Below are 21,449 nucleotides of genomic sequence, written 5' to 3'. Positions count from 1 at the left end.
TTTGACAATGACCCTGGATGGGTACTCAGGATGTTGACCTGAGGTGACAATATTGACCTTGCTGCAATTATCGATCCTGGATATTGAATTGACATCACTGATCCTTAACACTGCACCATACACCAATACTTACTGGTATCACATCTAGCAGTGTAGGTAGATAGCAGTGATAGCATGGTTAGCATCAGGTTTGGTTCCACTGTACACCATGACCACAGCTTGTGAGCGACATCACTCAGTCCGCACTGATATGCTACCATCTGATGATATAAAGACAATGATATTACAGAATGCTTATGTTGTGACATGTACAACCCATAGATACTCTGATGTTAAATACTGCAGGCAATTCAAGTTTCATGCAATATCTTTTAAAAAAGTGGCAAATAATAGATTGGTTATGTTATTTACACAATCATGTACCCCTTATCATAATGAACGAAAGGAAACTTAGCACAACATGACGATGTTCAAGGCAAAGCCGTGTACACTATTGAGAGCAAAGTGTGCTTTTGTCCAATTTTGTCAAGGAGTAGGTACATTATTGCTGTTGTTTTATAGTTTTGGCAATGCCAGAGAATTTTTAGAAGTAGAACACATCTGGGGCCAAATTACTGGATGATCGGATACAGTATCAATAATTATCTGGCAGATGACGTCACAATATTCACTGGTGTGTAAGAGCTGTATTTTTAACTGCTATTGACTTTAATGGTGTTCTTGGCCTCTTGCTTTATCACAATCATGGCTTAAAAGTAAAAGGAAATGTAAGGAAAGAAATATTCTAGAAATGAGTCCCCATCTACATTATAAAGATGTGATGATCTTGTTCCACAGGTGCTGAAAGTTTATAATTTGATTTAGCTACTGCATTTTTTATAATATCACATTGCTATTTATTCAACTTCTGAATGGATATAAGTGTACTTTTATATTTCAGTACCTTGACTGTTTCACTGTCATACATGAAATTCTGCAGCAAGTTCAAATGATTGATCAAGTTGGCCATCAATGGATCCTCCTGCAGAGAGAGAGAGAGAGAGAGAGAGAGAGAGAGAGAGAGAGAGAGAGAGAGAGAGAGAAACTCAGTAAATTTATTTTTATTTGATTGTCTTCTTTAGCTATTCTGCATTCATACTTACCGAGTTCTATAAAATGTTACCATTATATCAAGAGTAATAATCAGCTTTGCTACGTGTACTTTTGTCCATGTAATCACTCAAAATTAGTTTCAGAGAGTTACATCCTCCATAAAATCCTTCATACATCTTCCATTACAAAATGCATTCTATACAAAATTCAAGTGACTTCAATTTTGGGTGCATATGTAGAATGAGAGTTCTAAATTTGATGTTTGCAAGCAGACTCACACTCCTCTTGTTCTACGACAAAAAATTCACTTATCAATTTCCTGACATACATAAAATTCATCTTGTCCTCTCTGCAGATATATTTGAATTTCATCTATTGATCTCAATGAAACCTCAGTTTACATCACAAATCCTGCATTAAAGTGGCTGATATGATCAGTGGGATTTTATGAGGTTATTACGAAAATACGCACAGGATGCACGAGAACATTTCGTTATAACCTTATTATTATAATTCTTACATTCCTGACTGGGGCATCAAATGGATAGAGTAATGACCGTTTTCATGCAATGTCAACAATTTTTCTTCCGATTTACAGGGCAAGTGTAGAATGCTATCTCAGATGCGTTTCTGCAAGTTCTGGATTGCGCATGTGCACTACACTCGTACGTACAGAGCGTGCGCGAGACATGTTCTGGCACACGTCAGATGAGTCCCTTGAAACCGTTCAACAGTGAATGCAAAGATACAACCGCTGGGGATGGGGTGCCTTGAAACCCTACGTGTTATGGAATAGGCGTTCCGTACAGCTGTTTTAGGACACGCAAAATTTTATTGTTCTTGATGTAGATGTATACTAATCCCTGATATTTGTGTAATATTTGCTCAATGATGCGCTAAATATGCACATTTGCATTTTATGGGCATTTGACCCATGTAAAAAGAGTTTACTATGTACACAGATAAATTATATGATCCATATATTAATAGACAATTGCCATTCATTTAAGAGTCTATTCCAGTATTGCATTGATGATACACTTTGCTGATGACATTACATCAGGTTTGTTTGGGGGAATGCATAGAGGACAAAATGCGAACAGAAAAAAAATCAGATAAAAAGTTCCTCTTTCCACATAGCATGTCAGCCTGTTGTGGTCAGTTGACACTGATACAAAAGTTTACACACTCCATTACACTGCCATGTTTTCTGTGAATTACTTTTTGTCTTAGGTTACTCACCTTTTTCTTGCTTGTTTTTCCCAACTGTAGTGAGTCCATGTTCAGCTTGACGTGGATGTGTTTGATTTGGTCAACGGTGCTTTCAACTAGACCCGCTACAGTTGTTTGTTGGTATAAAAATGAAAAAACAAAATACAGTGAAACAAAAACATTCAGTAACACTGCTGCTCAGTGCTTTGACAGAAAGGCAGTACCACCATGTAGTACCCAGTATTTTGTATTATATCATACCAGTATATTGATGGTGCAAATACAGTGATCTGATTGGTCGCTATCGCTCGTGCATATATGTCGTGAACTGGTCAAAATCTCATGGTATACTATTACCATCGCTGGGTGTGCTTTATTGCTTAAATATTTTGTGACTAGATCAACTGTCTGACTGTGTGACAAGAGAAAGCTAGCATTAATTTTTTGGCTCCACAGAATCTGAACTGAATGATAGATGTCCTGCTTGATGTGGGCAATGATGTAGTGGTAGAACTAACACTATGCTTACAGACAGCACAATGGAATGGTGTTGCTGAAACGTTCTTGATTTCCTGTGATGAGTGGGCAAGACTGAGGGATACTAGACCCACAATGAAATGTTTTATTTATTAACATTATTCAAGATTGTCCAGTTGCTTCACAAAGCTATGGAAAAGCCCCTTAAGTGACACAACTGTGTTCATGCCTAAGATTGGTCCCAGTGTTTTTTCAGATGTGCCATGAAGTGCAGTGCTAATGGTAACATACACGGAACAATTCTATTTGTGTCAGCCATACCTTGCATGGCTGTGTGTTTAGCAGTTTGACTCCAAGCTAATAGAGTACTCAGGGCATTCATAGTTGATGTCTTTTCTGGTGTAGTTGCACTGCTTGATGTGGGCAGATTTCCATCAGCTGCTGTCAGTAACACTTCACATAGTACCTCTCCACTCGGTTTATTTTCTTCTGAAAAAATAGAAAAATAAAGTATTGGTAATGCCAATTCTTTTTTAATTTTCCTAAAATTTTGTGAGAATGAAGAAAAATACCACCAAGTAAATTACATTTTTCATCTTCCAATTCAACAATATTGAAGGTGATTATGGATGTGGGTAAGCTTCTCAGCAAGAACTGCAATACACATAGACGTACCAAAATACAAAACTTCATCAGTGAATGTACATGTACATAATGTATTTTTGTTTCTCTAATCACTCTTCATACCTCAGAATGGCGATTTTGTTGAAATATCAGTGATTAGACGGAAAAGTTTATAAGGAGAGGCACTTCATCGACAATTTTGACCACCAGAAGACTTCAGAAACTCTGGAACTCTAAATGAAAATAAAATTTTCTTTCTAGAAGATAGAAAAAATCTTCCTCACGTTTATCAGTATTGTCCTTTTCTTCGCCGTCTAGTAGAATTCTGACAGTGATAGACTCAGAATTCTTTTCTTGCTGGTTGTTTCTGCCTTCTTCAGTTAAAAGTGCTGTCAGGAAGTTCATGGCAGCCTGCCTTGTTGATGATGAACTTGTACTTGAAGACACAACATGTACTATGCAGTCTATGGATAATGATAAAGACAAAATCATTTAGTTTTTGTAATCATAAGTGAAGAATGAGTTCTGTTACTGCATCCATCCATTTCAACATATAGATTCACCTTGATAACTGCTATAACTATGATAGAGATTTGGTTATGGTATAGAACATTCGTGAGCAGGTAAGCTGAAAAGCTACAGTATATTTCGGCAGACAACACTTCAGACTTGAAAAGTTTATTGGAAAACTTTGAGTGTGTTTCAGCATTAGTTGGTGCTGTATTAATTTAAACTGGTGTTTATTTCTTAACCTTCTTCATTGAGAAGTGGGACTCTGTTTACTATATGTGATAAATTTGCCAAAAAATTGTTTGAAAGTTCAAGTGAACAAACAGTCCATAATTTAGTGCATCTTGCTAATTTTACAGTAATCACCATTGTTTTAGAATTTATATCTCTCTACTGTCAGAGAACATTGTGTATGAGCAATGTAATGATGTCTAGTGTTGTTATTGTAATTTAAGTCTGATGGCATGGAATGAAAATACACCTCAATTGGGATGGGGATGAATTTCTGTCGGTAATGGAAGATGTATTGGTTCTTACCGACTACATTTGTCCAGAACTTTGCAAGGAATGGTGTCAATTCCTTGACTCCATTCCGCTGTTCCAGCTGAATCATTGTCATCAGTAACTGAAATACACTTGATAGAAGTCCATGGCAGCTTGACTCAAGACCAGCATCTGTAACGACAAAGCAAAAGTTATCTTTAGTGTTTTTCATTATCATTTTCTGGTATTGGCTTGAAGGGCAATGGTTCTCACGTCTTGTTTATGGACAGATCCTTTCTTCAAAACTATCTGGTTGAAGCAAGTCACAATAGTGGCCAAAATTTAAAAATCACAGTTTTACAACATGGAAAACAAATTGTTGTAACATTTGATCCTCCCCAAGGTAATTTGTACCATGCTTCGTGTTTGTATGGGGCCAACACGACCTAAAAATTTGAGCAAAGTTTCAATACGTATGGTCGTTTAAACAAGTAGAATTTCCAAACATATCTCATGCCACTTTCTAGACAATTAGTGTCTTGTAGCAGTGTCATTCCGACACTGCTCCTACCTGAACAAGTAGTAAAGACTTCCGTTGTGAAAGTTGTGATAAAGACTCATTCACGTGGAAAAAAAAACGTGAAAATTTGCACACAATACTTGCCATTTTAAAAGGTATGTCAATTACTATTTTTAAAGTAGCGAAATTTCACCCCTGACCTTTGAACTCTTTGGGTCAAGAGTACATTACAACCAATAAGAAACCCTGTACCTATGATGTTCTGTCTCCTGAACAACCCAATCAGTTGTAACAGTTTTCTCCAGATGATACCATCTTGCAGCAGAGATTTCCTGGTGGAGCTATCACACATAATGATGGCCCTGATCAGCTGAGCTGTCTCACTGTACATCATAAAGAGACTGTCCACCAATAGAATGCCATCTTTGCAGTCTAGTTGCTGCAGTCTGCTCTCCAGTAAATCAACATCTAGCAATCTGAAATGAACAGATAAATCGCAATGAAGAAAAAATACTGTAGGATTCTAATACCTACAATACATGTCACTGTAATAGACAACACTGTTGAATCTCACAAATTGTATAACACATCATCGAAAGTGACTATGTCTTTAACTGAGATAGATTAACTATGCAACAACTAATGATTTTAAAACACTTTTCTGCATTCAGGTAACCAGAACCTGCAAACTGCCTTAGTATGATAAAATGTTTCTCATTTTCTCCCTGTTGGTGAAAAACAAAACATCTAGTGTTTTATGTATCGTTAAATCCAACAACAGTTTTTCTCTCACCTGAGTAAGTTTTTCAGAATGCCTTGTTTGTTGATTGACATGAGGGTATCCTGAGGAGCAAGGCAGAGTAGATTACGGAGAGACTGACACATGGTACCAATGAGAGATGGCGTCACAACACTGGGGTATCTGACATCAGCTGCTGATGTTGGTGTAGCTGCACTAGACTGACTGGATGTAGAACTTGTACCTGTACATCCAATGACAGAGATACCATGATGTTATTAAAGGGGAGGGAGAGGGGAGGGAAGAAGACATTTCTGAAACTCAAAATTGTTTGAAACTGAACCCATATTCAACAATACTGCACTTATCATTTATCATTGCTTGTTCAAATTTGTTTTACCTATTCAGTTTGATACACTTTCTACATATCAAACTTAAAGTAACAATGATTCCATTGTTTTGAGTTTCAGTGTCACAGCTTTTGCATTGTTAGGAGCACAGGACATGTTTTCATAGACACCAAAATTTACCGGAAAAGGAACAACATTTGCATGCAAGATGAAAAGTACATGAAAACATCTCATAATTAAAACAAAAAATAACTAAATGAAAATACTCCCTGCCATATTGCATATGGCATGGGAGCATAAAAATGGATCTGGGGTTGCATTCTGGATTATAAGGACATGTGCTAATGATGAGAGTGTCTTGTCTGATCACACTACAAAACAACACAACTGATAGTTGAGATTCATAAGTGTTGACTTAAAACTGGCCAAGCAGTCAACTGAAAACACAGCGACCACTCCAAAATTATCCAGATCATGGTATGGTCAATGATCAAGCATGAAATTCTACCTTGAGGTTGTGATGATCTTCTGGAAGACACCACTGAGTTGGTTTGTTGAGATGTGGTGGATGTAGTTGCAGTCGGAGTGACAGTGGCACCTCCTGATGTCCTAGTGGTGTTTGGAGTGGATGTGTAAATCTGGAACAACAAATGACACCCACTCAGAAATAAATACTTCACATGAGGCTTATACATCTTTTTCAAAGACTAGTGTTGATTGATTTTTTTTCCCTTTCAGCATATTCATCAACTCAACATTCAGGTAAGATGTAACTCCATACCATGATATGGTTACAATACACAACTGAACAAAGTGACATGGTCAATAGCAAAGAAAACATTTCTACAATCAAAACAACTGTATATGACAGACTTTTAGCTCATATTTCCATTGAATATCAGTAGATTATGTGAATACAGTAATCAGTGTTCAAGTTCCATTCTCTAATTTCTATGCAATATTTCCTTGTTGTCCTACCAAGGTCAAGGGTCAAGAGGTAAACTTGGTGATGAAATTTACATATGCCCTCTTGACCCTGCTGAAAGAGACAAGAATGGTAATTCAATTCAGATGGAGAACAGAAGATAGTTCCATCCTCTTGAACAGTCAGAATGATAAGTCTAACATTCCTGACTATGAATAATGAACAAAGTATTCAGATCTTCGTATCTACAAATCTTACTTGCACAGACTTTTCTGAAATGATAAGCTGTTAAAAAAATAGCGTCAATGACACTGTAGCTCCCATCCTGGACTATTTAGTGTTTGTTCTCTGGTCAGATATTTGAACATGTGTGAAAGGGATAAAGTGCATGAAGTGAAAATACTTAAATGTAAAGTACTGGAGACAGTGAAATATGTTTAATGTATTATTCAGAATATAAAATGGAAAAAAATACAGAATTAGATATATCGAACACTGTGATACAACCATTAACTCAACAAGTCATTTACAATGACATAGTCCCCACTTGAAATAGCAGTATTAGTCTTGATGGGGCAGGAAAATTTGGTCATTAAGAAGTATCACTGGAGTGTATATGTTGAGATCTATGGACACATAGGTCTATGTCGTTGTTCCCAATTTGAAACACATGAGGCATGTCTAAGTTATGGTTCTAAATCGGGAAAAAAGATCAGACCTCTAGCAGTATTGGCCAGCCAAGAAATACATATGCGCATTATAAATGAGGTACAAGACATTATGTTGTCATAAGGTCTCCCATCCTACTAAATACAAAGGACATAGCACTTGTGGTTACTTATTTATTGACATAAACATATATTTTAGGTAAAAGGTCATCGAGGTCACATGACAATTGGTCAAAAAATTTCTCTCCAATAGTTATCCCTATATACCAAAAATCAGACATCCAGCTCTATTGGCTTGCTCAGAATGAGATATGTGCATAATTAATGAGGTACAGTATGTGGTGTCATAAGGTGTCCAATCATACCAAATATGAAGGGTGTAGCACTTGTGGTTACTGAGTTATGGACAAATATGTATATTTGAGGTCAAAGGTCACTGAGGTCACGTGACATTTTGTCAAAAAAATTGTATTGCTAAGTTATCCCTATATACCAAAAATCAGACCTCTAGCTCTATTGGCTCGCTCAAAATTAGATATGCACATAATTAATGACGTACAATATGTGGCGTCATAAGGTGTCCCATCATACCAAATATGAAGGGTGTAGCACTTGTGGTTACTGAGTTATGGACAAATATGTATATTTGAGGTCAAAGGTCACCGAGGTCACGTGACATTTTGTCAAAAAAATTGTATTGCTAAGTTATCCCTAGATACCAAAAATCAGACCTATAGCTCTATTGGCTCGCTCAAAATTAGATATGTGCATAATTAATGAGGTACAATATGTGGCGTCATAAGGTGTCCCATCATACCATACATGAAGGCTGTAGCACTTGTGGTTACTGAGTTATGGACAAATATGTATATTTGAGGTCAAAGGTCACCGAGGTCATGTGACATTTTGTCAAAAAAATTGTATTGCTAAGTTATCCTTATATACCAAAAATCAGACCTCTAGCTCTATTGGCTCGCTCAAAATTAGATATGTGCATAATTAATGAGGTACAATATGTGGCGTCATAAGGTGTCCCATCATACCATATATGAAAGGTGGTAGCACTTGTGGTTACTGAGTTATGGACAAATATGTATATTTGAGATCAAAGGTCATCAAGGTCACATGACATTTTGTCAAAATATCCGAGATATCTGCGTGAACGGATGGACTCACGGATGGACGAACAGACGGACATGACCCAATCTATAAGCCCACTGGACTTCATCCGTGGGGACTAAAAATTGTGTCAGTGCATTCTTTTTGCAATATGAATACGATGAGAAACTAAATTTTTATTTTTCGTGGCCTTATACATGAGAGTCTATGGAGATCTGCCTTATACATGGGAGTCTATGGACGTGTAAACCAAAAATATGCAAATTTCACCACGATTTGCCCAAATTTGGGAAAGGTCACTCCTATGCACTTCCATACCAAGTTTCAAATCAATCGGACTTGTGGTTTCAGAGAAGAAGATTTTTTGACCAAAAATGGGAGAAAATTACAAAAAAATCATGAAAAATAGCAAGTCCAAGATACTGACCCAAGATGTGCACTATCATTTCATGTCAGCCCAAAGTACTTACATGCTAATTTTTCATGTAATCTGCTCAGTGGTTATTGAGTTTTTTCAATTTTGACTGTTTTTACATTTTTTCACTTAATTTGCATATTTTTGGCAATGACAACTTCATTTGAACAAAATCTCATCTACAGCCCATCATCAATGTACACACCAAATATCAAGATGAAATGTACAGCGGTTTTGGAGTTTTTGATGTTGACGGACAGACATACAGACATACAGACATACAGACAAACATACATACAGACATTTCCCTAGCCTATAAGAATAGCTTCCATTGCCATATATACATATGGCTATGGGAGCTAAAAATAGCCAAAATTCCTTTCAAAAATCAAAAAACATCTGTGAAAGTATTACAAAATTAAACCTACCGTAGATGACCTCTGCTCTTGAGTGGCATTGGCACTTGTGACATGACTGGCATTGAAGGTTCCATTTTCCACTGAATTTAAGTACAAATAACTTGTTAAACTTCTGAATAAAACATTTACCTTCAAGTCAGTTTTTTTGTGTTGTTTATGACCTCATCCAGACAAACTGATCTCATTGTGACAAGCTGCTGAGAAACATGCTGTAAACAGTTTTGCATAAGGTGTGAGCATACATCAATTAGTACACATATTTTGTTTATATTTGTTGCTGTAACCATACACATGCCTCTGTTTGTATGGCTTAGCCACCGTGGTCTAATTCAAAGCAACCGTAAAAGTTGATAAAAACTTGTCATAGAGTACAATATATGGTTTCTAATGATAAAACTAGCTTGTACCTTTACAAGGAATACCCAGCCATTTTATAAGAATTTCCCCTAAGTAAACTTATGAAATTCATACTGTACGAGAAATGTTCCTGTGGCTACCAAAATGCTTTAGTATACAAGCTATGATCATTGACCTCAGTAATCAATGTGTCTTTAGCTCATATATGACAATCATATTTACAATAAAAATTCTGTACCACACTTTACCTGTTGTTATCAGTGTTGATGGTGATGCGGTTGCCTGGGTAACAGAGCTGCTTGATGCAGATACATCGTCCATGATGCTGACAGGAGCAATGGTGCTGTCTGCGTAGTAGTTATTGAGCATGGAGACTATCTCAGGGTAGAATTGATAGTGATGCAGTAGAGCTATAAGTGCTGGCAAACCAACCAGTGAAACCTGCGAATAGTGGAAATCGTATTGAGGGGGAAAGATACTTATTATGCAGAGTGGAAATGATGTACCAGGATTCTTATATAGAAATTTGTTGGTCAATAGTCATATTAAAAGATAAACCCTTACACCTTCAGATTGTGGTATGATCCCTTTAGTTTCCAAGGGGTGAATGGATGCACATACTAGTAATTTTGGGGTGAGAAGGTTGAAATCTGATGAAGTACCAATCTCTTGCACAGACACCTCATATACCAAATCATGATGGCTTGTCACTGAGTGAAAGTAAATGCTGACATCAAATGGAATTTGAGAATGCAAAGCTTACTACCAAGTTTGAACTGTATAAAGATTACAGCATTTGTTGAAGGCTGCTTTAAAAAGGAAAGCAGATAATGTGTAGGCTTGTCCTAAAGGAACCTTGGTGTAAAGGAGTAGTTTACCTGAGTTTCTTCATCTTGTACAGATGGTCCCTGCCACTTCACTGACGGGTCAGACACTGCTGTGCTTGGCATCAGCTGAGAGGTCAAATTCACAAATAATGCTGCTGCCTGTATAAACCAAGTACATGCAATCTCCATGAAGTAATCATACATCAAGTTGTCACTTGTGTTGAAAAATAGGTACATGTACTTTTATAAAGAAAGTTGTTTCTTTAATGAGACATACCACACAAAATCATGACTGATATTTACATACCACTTTGAATATGTGAGGCCAAAGGTCTTAAGGTTATAACAGTTCATTATTAATTTGCAAGTAAGATCTACTTTCATTTAAAAGATATGTTCTTATGAACACCATGGATATCTTAGTATTGTCAATTGTGATGACATATCCTTGACATTCCTTGACTATTTCATATTCACAGTGAATGAAGTCATGCCTACACATACTGAAAGGTAGCACCACAGCACTTCTGAATAGAATTGGAAAAGAGAACGTAAAACATAACTTTGAAAGAGAACTTGCACATGACTTCTTTCTTGGGTAACTGAAGTACCTACCTGTTGCCTGACTATGCTGCATTCTGATTGGTCTAGCAGGAATGTCAAGACGGTACCCCAGAGTCCACCTGGGATTTGCTGGCAGCATGAACTCAGCATGATTCGACCTGGTTCTGTGGAAGACAGGGCAGTGGCTATGGCCAGTCCTGTAGCCCGCACCTGGCATTGAAATCAAGTATACTATGAGTATTGGTACTGTTTGTTTTTTTAGTGGTTTGCGAACATGCAATGCATGGAAAATGGATAAGGAACTTAAGAACACAACTGTAGTCATTCCCTAACATGGTTGCTTTACAGCGTACGTGTATATACCTACAGAAACTCCTGTAACAAGACTTCAGATATTTACTGGCAGACTATCAATTGACCGTTTGGGATCAAAGAAAGTTTTACCTCAGGATCTCTGTAGTACCACAATGAAAGCAGCCAGACTAGTCCTGTACTCATGAGTTCATCTTTGTTTCCCTGTCTGATGTACAACCAATGTGATGTCCAGCTCTGAAATCAAAACATAAATTTCAAAATGATCAGAAATCACAGCCTGCACCCATCAAATGCTCTTCACAATTTTGCAGCCTATCATCTTTCTGTTATGTCTTCATTTATGATTCTCAAAATCAAGGTATCAGTTTGTCATGAAATCATGTTTTATTTGCCCCAAATTTGACTGTGGATTTAACCACATCATATTTCCAGTAGCAGTACTTCAAAAAAAACATCAGAAAAATGGCATAATTCTAGCATCATGATCTTTCCATTTCATATTACAGAATTAAAAAGCACACATTCCCATCAGTGTATTTTGTATACAAAGAAACAATCTTGCCTTCTCCAGAATGACTTCAAAGTAAAAACTGTTTGATACAAAATATGAAATGATTGCATGTAACATGCTAATTTTGGACTCTGCAGCAGAACCAGTCTTCTATAAAGGTGTTGCATGTTTAATCTTGCAAGTTGCATACAGTGGAAATCGACCCAGAATTCGATGAATTTGTCATTTAAATAGCCTGTCTGTTGTTATCCCATGAAATGTCCATCAGTACACTTGACATCAGTGTGTTCCTGATATATAAAATATTCTCATAACATGATGTTGTATTGACCTTGAATTTGTGACATTCATGGAGGTGACTGTGGCATAGCCAGGCCAGAAGACACTTAAGTAAACCTCTTCCACATACATGCCATGTCAAAAAAGAGAAACAAGCTCTGCCACTTTGACTGTAGCAAATACATGTATACGGTAGACAGAGTGACTGAACTACACACCTTGTCAGTTGAATACTGGGACATTTCAAAAGCTAGATGTAGAAGACACATCGTGGCACTTTTTGTGACTCCCTTTCCCATGTAAGACATGGCTGTACCACCACGACCCACATGGAATGCTGATACAACCTGCAACAGGACATTGATGGTTTGATAAAATTTCATGATGACAACTCAGCATCAAGGGTTGTTTATCATGCAAATACAGCAGTATAATTAATCATAAGCATGGTGATGATAGCAGAATTCATGTTGGGTAAGTCTTATTCAGTATTTGGTGGTATGATTCAATGTAAATGTCGAGATCTAGTTTCTTGCACGCACTCTTTTTCATACATTCATGCATGGGCCTTGCTCAAAGATTTTATTGAAAGACATCAGCTTTACAATCTACAGATATACTAATTGTTAATATCATAACTTGTCTTGTAATTCTTGGGTAACAGAACTATATGTTGAAAAAACACCCTCTGATGTCACTTTTTTGAACAAGTAAGAACTAATTGTAACTATTTTATCCTCACGTGACAAGTTCTGGCAAATCGCTAAATATAATGGGCACTTGGCAAGTTACAATCTAAAATATCACCTACCTCAAGGAGTGATGTCAAGAATTTATGGCACAGTGACAAATTGTCTATATCCATGCAACCATTACTCCAGCCAGGCCTGTACAGTTGTGTGAGAAATGTCATAGAAAGTTAATTATGCTAGAGGACATTATCATGACCCTTACAAGACCTTACATGCTGTTATTTTGGGTGTCATCTAATACCCAAATGTCAGTCTTCTGTGGTAAGGAAAATGCAGTCATTTGCATGACAACTTTCACTGGCAATCCATTACAGAATCCTGTGAACGCTGGTAAGAGTGTGAATGTGTTCAACCAAAATGTGTGGATTTATATCAATAAAGACACTACAATGTAGGGTCACTAAGGGTCATGAAAATTGCTGTGTAAGTCAGCCACTCTTTAAAACACTTCATTTAAAAATATTGAAAACAAGACTTTCATCATTTGTGATAGTTTGTCTTTGCAACAGCTTCTGCACAAATGTGTATGTTACCTTGCAGTCACATGCACCAGGCACTGAAGAGTACCTTCCAAAGACGGCAGATTATAGAAATGTACAGCATCAGCTAGGTGGAGACTTTGTATCATAGCATTGGTCACATCACCACCAATGCAACCTATACCATTGCCAAATTTCCTGTACAAAAATAATGAAAGAAAAATTCAATCTGACATTTCAGCGGCACACTCTTCTGAAATTTACAAAATTTTATGAAAAATTGTTCACATCTCTGTATGATGTTCTCTACTCATATGTTCATATCCTTAAGGACACTAAAATCATGGAAATTTCCAAGATTTTCTTTTTTCTGACCACTACAACATTGTGTAGAAGGTTAATACAGATATTGAAAATGATCCAGATATACTTGATGCAATCTTTCAAGAAGATACAGAATACAGTTTATCAAATAGGGAGTCTTTAACATCAAAACGTGTACTCCCTCATATTCCAGACTGAAGAAGTAACAAATCGTTTTCTCAAAATATTGATCATGAATTTGAACTATCTTGCATATTTGAATCGAAAGAACAACTGAGTCAACTCACCATGTATGGTTGAATTTTGTCAGTTTTTTGACAAATGCGCTTAGGAACACAAGAATTGACTTGTTGAGAGCTCTGAAAAGAAATTGACCTTTAAAGTCATTACAACAAATCATCTTAATTAAGAACCACAAAGCATGTGCATGAATATTAGGACTGTTGAGAACTTACAACGTGGCAGGTTTTGGAAAATTGCACAAAATAATGAGAATGTAATCGAGCAACACTGTTTGCACATATGGTAATCTTGAAAGTTTATCAAAATATTTGACATAGCTTTGCAGGCCCTTATATGCGTGTAGTGTTAGAACTGCACTTTTATGCAAATTCTGAAAAGAAAGTCATAACCAGACAAACACTGTTTGTATGTATGTATTCTCATTCAGTGGCAGGAAGCACAATTCTAACATGCAGAACAGGTCAGTGAACTCTTAGAACATTTGAGCACCAAAAGGGCACCTGACAATCTGTCAATGTAATAAATAGTAAGTACCTTTTGCATGTGCTGTCTTCCTCTTCAGCAGTCTCACCATAACTTTCTGATTTCTGTAAGAGTCTGGTCAGAGGAGCATGGTTGTCCACTATGATGTCAGCAAGCCACGTCAGGAACTCCTCTGGGATACCATTGGAGGTGTCCAACAAGACCGACATGAAGTGCAGGATCTGCGCCAACAGGGTCTCGTCTTCCATGTTGGCTGGAATGACTTGCAGAAATCTGAATAAAGTGAAATGAATGCATGTTACAGCAGCTAGTGACAGCTCATGGGTGAACTTGTAAAGATAAAGATCAGTACACTCTCAGGCTGAGAATGAGAAGCAAGAGAAGCAAAGAATGAAGAAACATATTTGAAATTCATGATGACAACCACCGCATTACAGAATCTGCTAATAGCTAGAGAAATGGCAAGGCTCAGCACTTCCAATGGTCTGTGGTTCAGTCACCATCTATTTGTCACCTTAGACCAGTGACTTTGCAATTTTACCGATCCTACACTGACATAAGAATACTTAGTCTAATGCATGTGTATGACAAAGACTCCATGAAGGACAGGCAAACCAATTGTACAGCTTGGTGCAAATGAAAGATAGTCTGAAACTGGAATGTCAACCTGATTATTGATTATCTTATACAGCATAGTAAGCTGGCACTCTGGTCTTCTGGACTGCTGTGATTCCAACTGTAACTTTTTTCCAGAATACATCTAACACTAATTGTGTTTCTAACCCCGCTTCTGACAAATGGAGCTGCCCTATGTTGCACCATCTCAATTTCTTTTAGTGATTTAATTACTGAAGATTTAAAAACCACTTGATTTAAAAACCACTTGTTTTTCAACTTACTTAAAAAGTAACTGAATGAAATAAAGTTCAAAACCTGTATTTTCTGTTTTAAGAAATTTGTGGACAGAAAACTGTTCAAACCAACCTTCCAAAGGCCTCTTTCCAGTCTAATTCCAGCATTGATTTTGATGCCAGACTGCTGCCATTCCCATCCATGCCAACTCCGATCCTCTCTGTTACAATGTAGTGTTCCAGCCTGGAGAGGGCAGTTTTCACTGCAAAGTGTGAGCTTGCAGTCAACATGGCCTCCAAACACTGGAGAATTCCTGTGGATGTGTGAGTGCAGCTCAGCAGAAGTCTCTCCACTCTACTCAGATGTAATTTGCTGGCAAACCTGAAAAATAAAGACAGTATTTTAGTATCAGAAATTATATGGAATGTGATGAATGTCAAAGATCACCCCTTTCACGATCATGGTTTTTGCCCAAACCATTGTCTTGAATTGTAAGAATGGACCTTGTATGGGAATATAGGGGTGACAGCTCATGGACAAAGTCAGAATATTTTTGTCATTACATTGCTTATTTTTCTTTCATGGAATGGGCGCTTTGTGTTTATTCTGTTGATCGTAAGAACATGTTGGCCATTAGCACATAGTCCATGCTCTGACCTGCCTGCAGCTGTAACATATTAGTATTGTGATCTTTTTATATATACACAGAATTATCAATGCACTATGTACATGCTTTGGATGTTTGTAGGGCTTGCATAGATATTTGAACATTGACCAGTTGCCACATTTCTCATTTTAGACAACAGCAAAATGAACTTCAAACATGGAAAAATTTACCATGCTGTCAGCAGATGGGAGGTTTTCTGCTGTATATCATGAAAAAGAAAAACAAAACAAAAATGAGCATGACACAAGTTGTTCCTATTAGATGGAGGTTAAAATTTTTATCAAAATTCACTGAAAATTTTTCTTGGGAATTGAACTGGTTGAATAACAAAAAAACTGTAATACTGGCAGATAGAACTGTCACTAACCCATCTTCTTTTTGCTTCTTGCCTTTCTTCACAAAGGTTGCTAGGCGTGCAATCCCATGATGCCATGCAATATTCCATCCCATAGTTAACATCTCTGCAGGGGGTCCAGTTGCCAATGGATCTGAGCTAGGAGGTACATCAACTCGGTGTGGACTCAAGGAAGGTTGACTGTGTGCTTTGAAGGGTAGCCTGTATCTGTAGATTTAGGCAGACAATGGACAAAACCATATCACTATATTTTGATGTAAACAGAAATTTGGCTGCCTTACCTTTGGTTGTATGAAACCTTTCACTTGCATAAACTCATTCTTACATTTTTACTATGTGCAGGGCATTTCCTGGGTTATCTTATCAAACTCTGCGAGAAGATGTGTAACTGAAAACAAACTGATATTTTGAGAATCACAGAAGTTTTCAGTTGAATATTTTGAGGTACAGTCATCTTAAGGTTTTCTTAAAAAATTACAAACATTGAATATCATTAGGTCTAAATTATGTACTCATATCAATAGTGTTAAAGCACCTAACGGAAGAAAGCCCTGATTTGGAGCAAAACTGTTGTTTCCTTACACAAGTATTACCCACTACATGCCCTACCTCTCAATAACGCATTTGGGCAGACTGAATCCATTTCTCTTGATTTCAAAGTTAGCGGATGAAGACTGCCCTTCCAGACTTGCCACTTCATCAAAGAGCAGTAATGTCAGTATATGGGAGGCTTCATAGCGGACTCTGTCATCCGTGGCAAAGAGTAAGGCACCTGTCATGATTGGAAAATGACAATAATGATATCATCCAAATACACTACAGTAAACAATACATTGCAGTATTCATTGACACGCCCTGTGTGTTGTATGTCAAAGTTTTAAATTGTACACCAGAGAGACTTAATGCTGTCAGGCCTGACTTTCTGGTACCATACCTAAAATTATTGCTGCATACCCGGTATAGAACCTGAACCAGTGTTTCATCTAGAGAGGGGGATTGGGGACTCCCCCTCTGTTGACATGTTGGCACCCCCCTAGTAATTTGTCAAGGGGGGACCAGGTCCCCATGAAATGGTGCCAGTCACACGTTAGAGATACAAAGTAGAACACATGAACAAGTGAAATCCCCCCTAAATTTTCTGGTTAGGGGAAACCCCTTGTTGATTCCATCCTGGATGAAACACTGCTGAACAGGTCAAACTGAGGCACATTTTGTGCAGCACTTCTCTTGTTAATATTGTGACAGTGGCAATGAATTGAGAGAATCTAGTCAGTGAACTAGGTGTTGATGTAGGCTTCACACACAACATCATTTTGGAAGGTGATGTTACCATTATAATGGGCATATTCTCTGAAGTAGTAAACCTACTGTGTTATGTATTAAGTGTTTCTTTTCATTCGATTCTAAACACACTGATAAAAGTTTCTGTTTGATAAATTAGTACCGGTAAGCAATATGCACCTCTTCACGTCATATTTTGTAAGTGCACTTCTGCGTGCTGAGCAATGTCTGTGGACATTTCAGACATAACAGTGCTAAACTTTAACACTCTGGTTCTAAAATTGAAGGGAAAATAGTCATAAAACAGGCACTACCTGCTTGTTTTTAAAAAGACTGATAAGCACTTTCCTACATGTAAATTAATTTGAAAAATATTACAACTGACACAAACAGAGCATGAGACTGAGACGAAGCTGAGACATAACTGCAGTTAAGGTAGAATGCACCCCAGGGACAGATATTTGGACTCTCAAATTTTTACCGTTCTGTTTTGGTCTACCACTTGTGGGGGCTCATTTTGAAGCTCATGGAGTATTTCATCAAATTATTTTTGTGAAAATCGAAAATTTAATTTTTCCCAGTGGAGTTAACACAGGGTTGGCAGCCATTGGAATTTCAAGTGTCGGTAAATATTGGGTAATTTGTTTTCTAGTACAAATTTTGCACAGTGACTCCTGATTTTATTCTTTATCACATGAACTGGCCCGAATTTTCACCTGTGTGACGTACAACAGGACGGATAAGAAATCAGAATTACCCCTGTTGTACGTCATCAACCGGAACTTTTTTCGTGCATAGTTGCAGGCGTCGTGACACAAACAGATTTGTTGTGATCGATGCCGTGCTAGCTCGCACGTTATTTTTACAAAAAGATGACCCGATAAATCCAGACATGGAAACATAGAAGGCATATTTGTCCAACGAAATTTCGAGTCGCTAAAACTATAGCTTTTCCCGAGAATCGAATGGAGATACCGACGATCGTTTTATTTTAATGGCTCAGTAACGTCGCGGCTCCAGTCGAGTCGTAAGGCTCAATGTGGACGTCGTACCTGGCGATCCCGGTTGGCGATAAAACCGAAACCTACACCTCAACGTAAGTTAAACTGAATAAATGAGTACAGTATAATCTTCGGGAAAGCGACATAGGAGGCACAAGCATAAAGTCATTCGACTTACAACGATCAATGTCCTTTATCGCACAAAAATCCCGTAAATTCTCGCTCAGAATCAATCTTGCAGCGCAGCATAAGCTTAAGGCTGTAAGGAAGACATAAGCTGTCAGGCTGTGTGCAGCGCTGTGGAATCCCATATACTTCGAAAGTTGACTCAGACAACACTCAAAACAGAGTTTCCGTCAAGTAACAAAATTAGTATGTATCCACGGGCTAGATATGTGTCACTGCAAACACCAAAGTCCGTAAGACGAAAATATTGAGGACAGAGATCGGGATTGACAAGTTGACACCACCGCGGCCGGCTGAGACCGGTGACGGCAACGTTGTGGGCACAGACATGCAATGAGTGTGTCATCGAACCCCTGCATCGAACGGAATCTTTCGCGCGCGCCAAGGTCGTAAACTTGTGTGATATTTTGAAAGCCACAGCATATCTGAGAATGAGAATTACTGTTTCGATCGTGTCGTTGCATTTACTTCATAAAATATATTTGTAAATACCCTAAGTAACTCTGAATACTATGGCTATCCGTCGCTAGCACGGTGAAAGCTAGTCTGCCGATGGCCATCTTGCCTTGCATTGGTACCAGCGCGAGACAATGATTGACACGTTCACGTGACCGAATCCGTATGTCTGGTTGGTGGAGATACCATTTGATGAGCAAATTTCAGCTTGATGGGATTTATAAATGAAAGTTTCTCCTGCCAGGTGACGGGCCGCTTTACTCTTTAAATGAAAGTAATCCGCATAAGTAAAACACAAATCGTGACGAAATTCATGCAATTTGTTACGATAATTTTGATCCATCTATGTACAAAGAAAAGTAAGAAGACTATTCATGTTATAAATATATAATCCCATGGTATTTTTCTCTGTTTGACGTCATCGTATACTCGTGTTTTTCGCGGAGCCGCACAACTTCTCACCTTCGGCTCGAAGTTGTACGGCTCCGCAAAAAACATTCGTATACGATGACGTCAAACAGAGAAAAATACCATGGGATTATATATAATTATTTCCAAGGGGACCAATTTACAATGTCTGTACGGAAAATTCACCAAATTTTAAGATTTCAATTTTGAGGCATGTACTGCCTTAAGACAGTAACTTCACTGCAAAACTGATGTGTAAATATGATCCATATCAAATAAGAAGGGAGAACTTCACTAGACACTTACTTCTAATCAGTACAAAATAGATAGTGAAGTCATGGGCTAGCTGATGTCTTAGACTATAGTCTTGGTGGATCAGTTGACGCAGTACAGTCAGACAGGCTGGAATGAACACAACTTGTTCTTGCTGTGGATTGAAAATACAATTATTGCAAGTTAGTATTTACAACAAGGAATCAAAGAATAGAAGTTTGGAAATATAGATGCTTTGTTGCATATTACCTGTACCCTGATATATGCTCTTCTCATCCAATATACCTGACTACTGTTCAGAAACATTGCTCTATAAAGCCTAATCGGCCCTATCTCTTTGCATTTTATCTGATAAGATGGCTTGAAATCCAATGCAACTCATGTAAAAATGCTTACAGAAATGTGATCACAGAATGTTGTTCAAACATTGGCAACTAAAATTTCAACAACTAAATAATTTTTGAGTTGCAACTCAAATATGGCCACCGCATATATGTGTGTGCATGCGAATTGACCAAATTCAGCACCGAGGGTTGGAAAATAGACCTTCTAAAAGACAGGATGGCGTAATATGACAGAACCCAATGGCCGGTGAGTGCAAGCGTGCCGTACTAGCGGTATTTGCACAAGTGCTGCGGTGTATTCGGCGGCAGTCCTTTCACGAGCGAAGCGAGTGAAAGGACAGCCGAATACACCGCAGCACTCGTGCAAATACCGCTAGTACGGCGCGCTTGCACTCACAGGCCATGGGGTTCTGTTATTATTACATATGTTCTATCTTTTATTTGCATCATTTATCGAGAGAATCGACGATTAGTCGTGCGTACTACTTGTCTGTCTAAGCTTCAGGGCGAGCCTGCGGAGTTATATAACATTGACATCACTGTAATGAGGCATCGAATCAGCTTTCACTTTTCATTGGTCAACGCCGTCACACCCTCTATTTTGATTGGCTTAACTATTGTTTACTTGTTTATCAAGGATGACGTAAGAGGAACGTCGGAGGGCTCGAACTCTGCTTGCGATCGCTCACAGATACGTAGCAACATGCCACAGATAGCCAAACGAAGAGAACTTTGAACATGGAACGCTTTTGATTTTTTCACACTAAATGATCGATACAAATAACAGTTCGAAGATTTTTACGGGAAATTTAAGAGTAAGATTACGGCAAACGTAACTTGTCGAACGATCAAATTTCATTTTCAGTGTTCATCGTGGCACACAAGCGCTCACTGTTATCAATAGCGTGTAGGAACACAAAAGCACAGAATAAACTGCAT

At 37.9% G+C, this 21,449-nt stretch overlaps 1 protein-coding gene across 1 annotated transcript in view; it reads right to left on the bottom strand.

Moving 5' to 3' along the window:
• Nucleotides 1-21,449, bottom strand: part of LOC139148173 (rotatin-like) — a 40,097-nt gene that overhangs the window by 6,461 nt on the left and 12,187 nt on the right. Inside the window, exons 20-42 of the mRNA XM_070719482.1 lie at nt 20,200-20,320; nt 17,171-17,333; nt 16,574-16,768; nt 15,672-15,920; nt 14,739-14,960; nt 14,249-14,320; nt 13,692-13,835; nt 13,218-13,293; nt 12,625-12,753; nt 11,746-11,850; nt 11,353-11,511; nt 10,789-10,896; nt 10,159-10,351; nt 9,563-9,633; nt 6,516-6,645; nt 5,712-5,901; nt 5,171-5,394; nt 4,453-4,590; nt 3,690-3,869; nt 3,103-3,270; nt 2,335-2,429; nt 944-1,021; nt 134-260 (exon numbers count right to left, since the gene is read on the bottom strand). Of these exons, the coding sequence (XP_070575583.1) occupies nt 134-260; nt 944-1,021; nt 2,335-2,429; nt 3,103-3,270; nt 3,690-3,869; nt 4,453-4,590; nt 5,171-5,394; nt 5,712-5,901; nt 6,516-6,645; nt 9,563-9,633; nt 10,159-10,351; nt 10,789-10,896; nt 11,353-11,511; nt 11,746-11,850; nt 12,625-12,753; nt 13,218-13,293; nt 13,692-13,835; nt 14,249-14,320; nt 14,739-14,960; nt 15,672-15,920; nt 16,574-16,768; nt 17,171-17,333; nt 20,200-20,320 (3,337 nt within the window). The remainder of the gene's footprint in view (nt 1-133; nt 261-943; nt 1,022-2,334; nt 2,430-3,102; nt 3,271-3,689; nt 3,870-4,452; nt 4,591-5,170; nt 5,395-5,711; nt 5,902-6,515; nt 6,646-9,562; nt 9,634-10,158; nt 10,352-10,788; nt 10,897-11,352; nt 11,512-11,745; nt 11,851-12,624; nt 12,754-13,217; nt 13,294-13,691; nt 13,836-14,248; nt 14,321-14,738; nt 14,961-15,671; nt 15,921-16,573; nt 16,769-17,170; nt 17,334-20,199; nt 20,321-21,449) is intronic.

Source organism: Ptychodera flava, chromosome 13 (assembly GCF_041260155.1).
Source record: "Ptychodera flava strain L36383 chromosome 13, AS_Pfla_20210202, whole genome shotgun sequence".
NCBI lineage: Eukaryota > Metazoa > Hemichordata > Enteropneusta > Ptychoderidae > Ptychodera > Ptychodera flava.
Note: the sequence above shows the minus strand (reverse complement) of the source record. Positions and strands in the feature narration are given on the sequence as shown.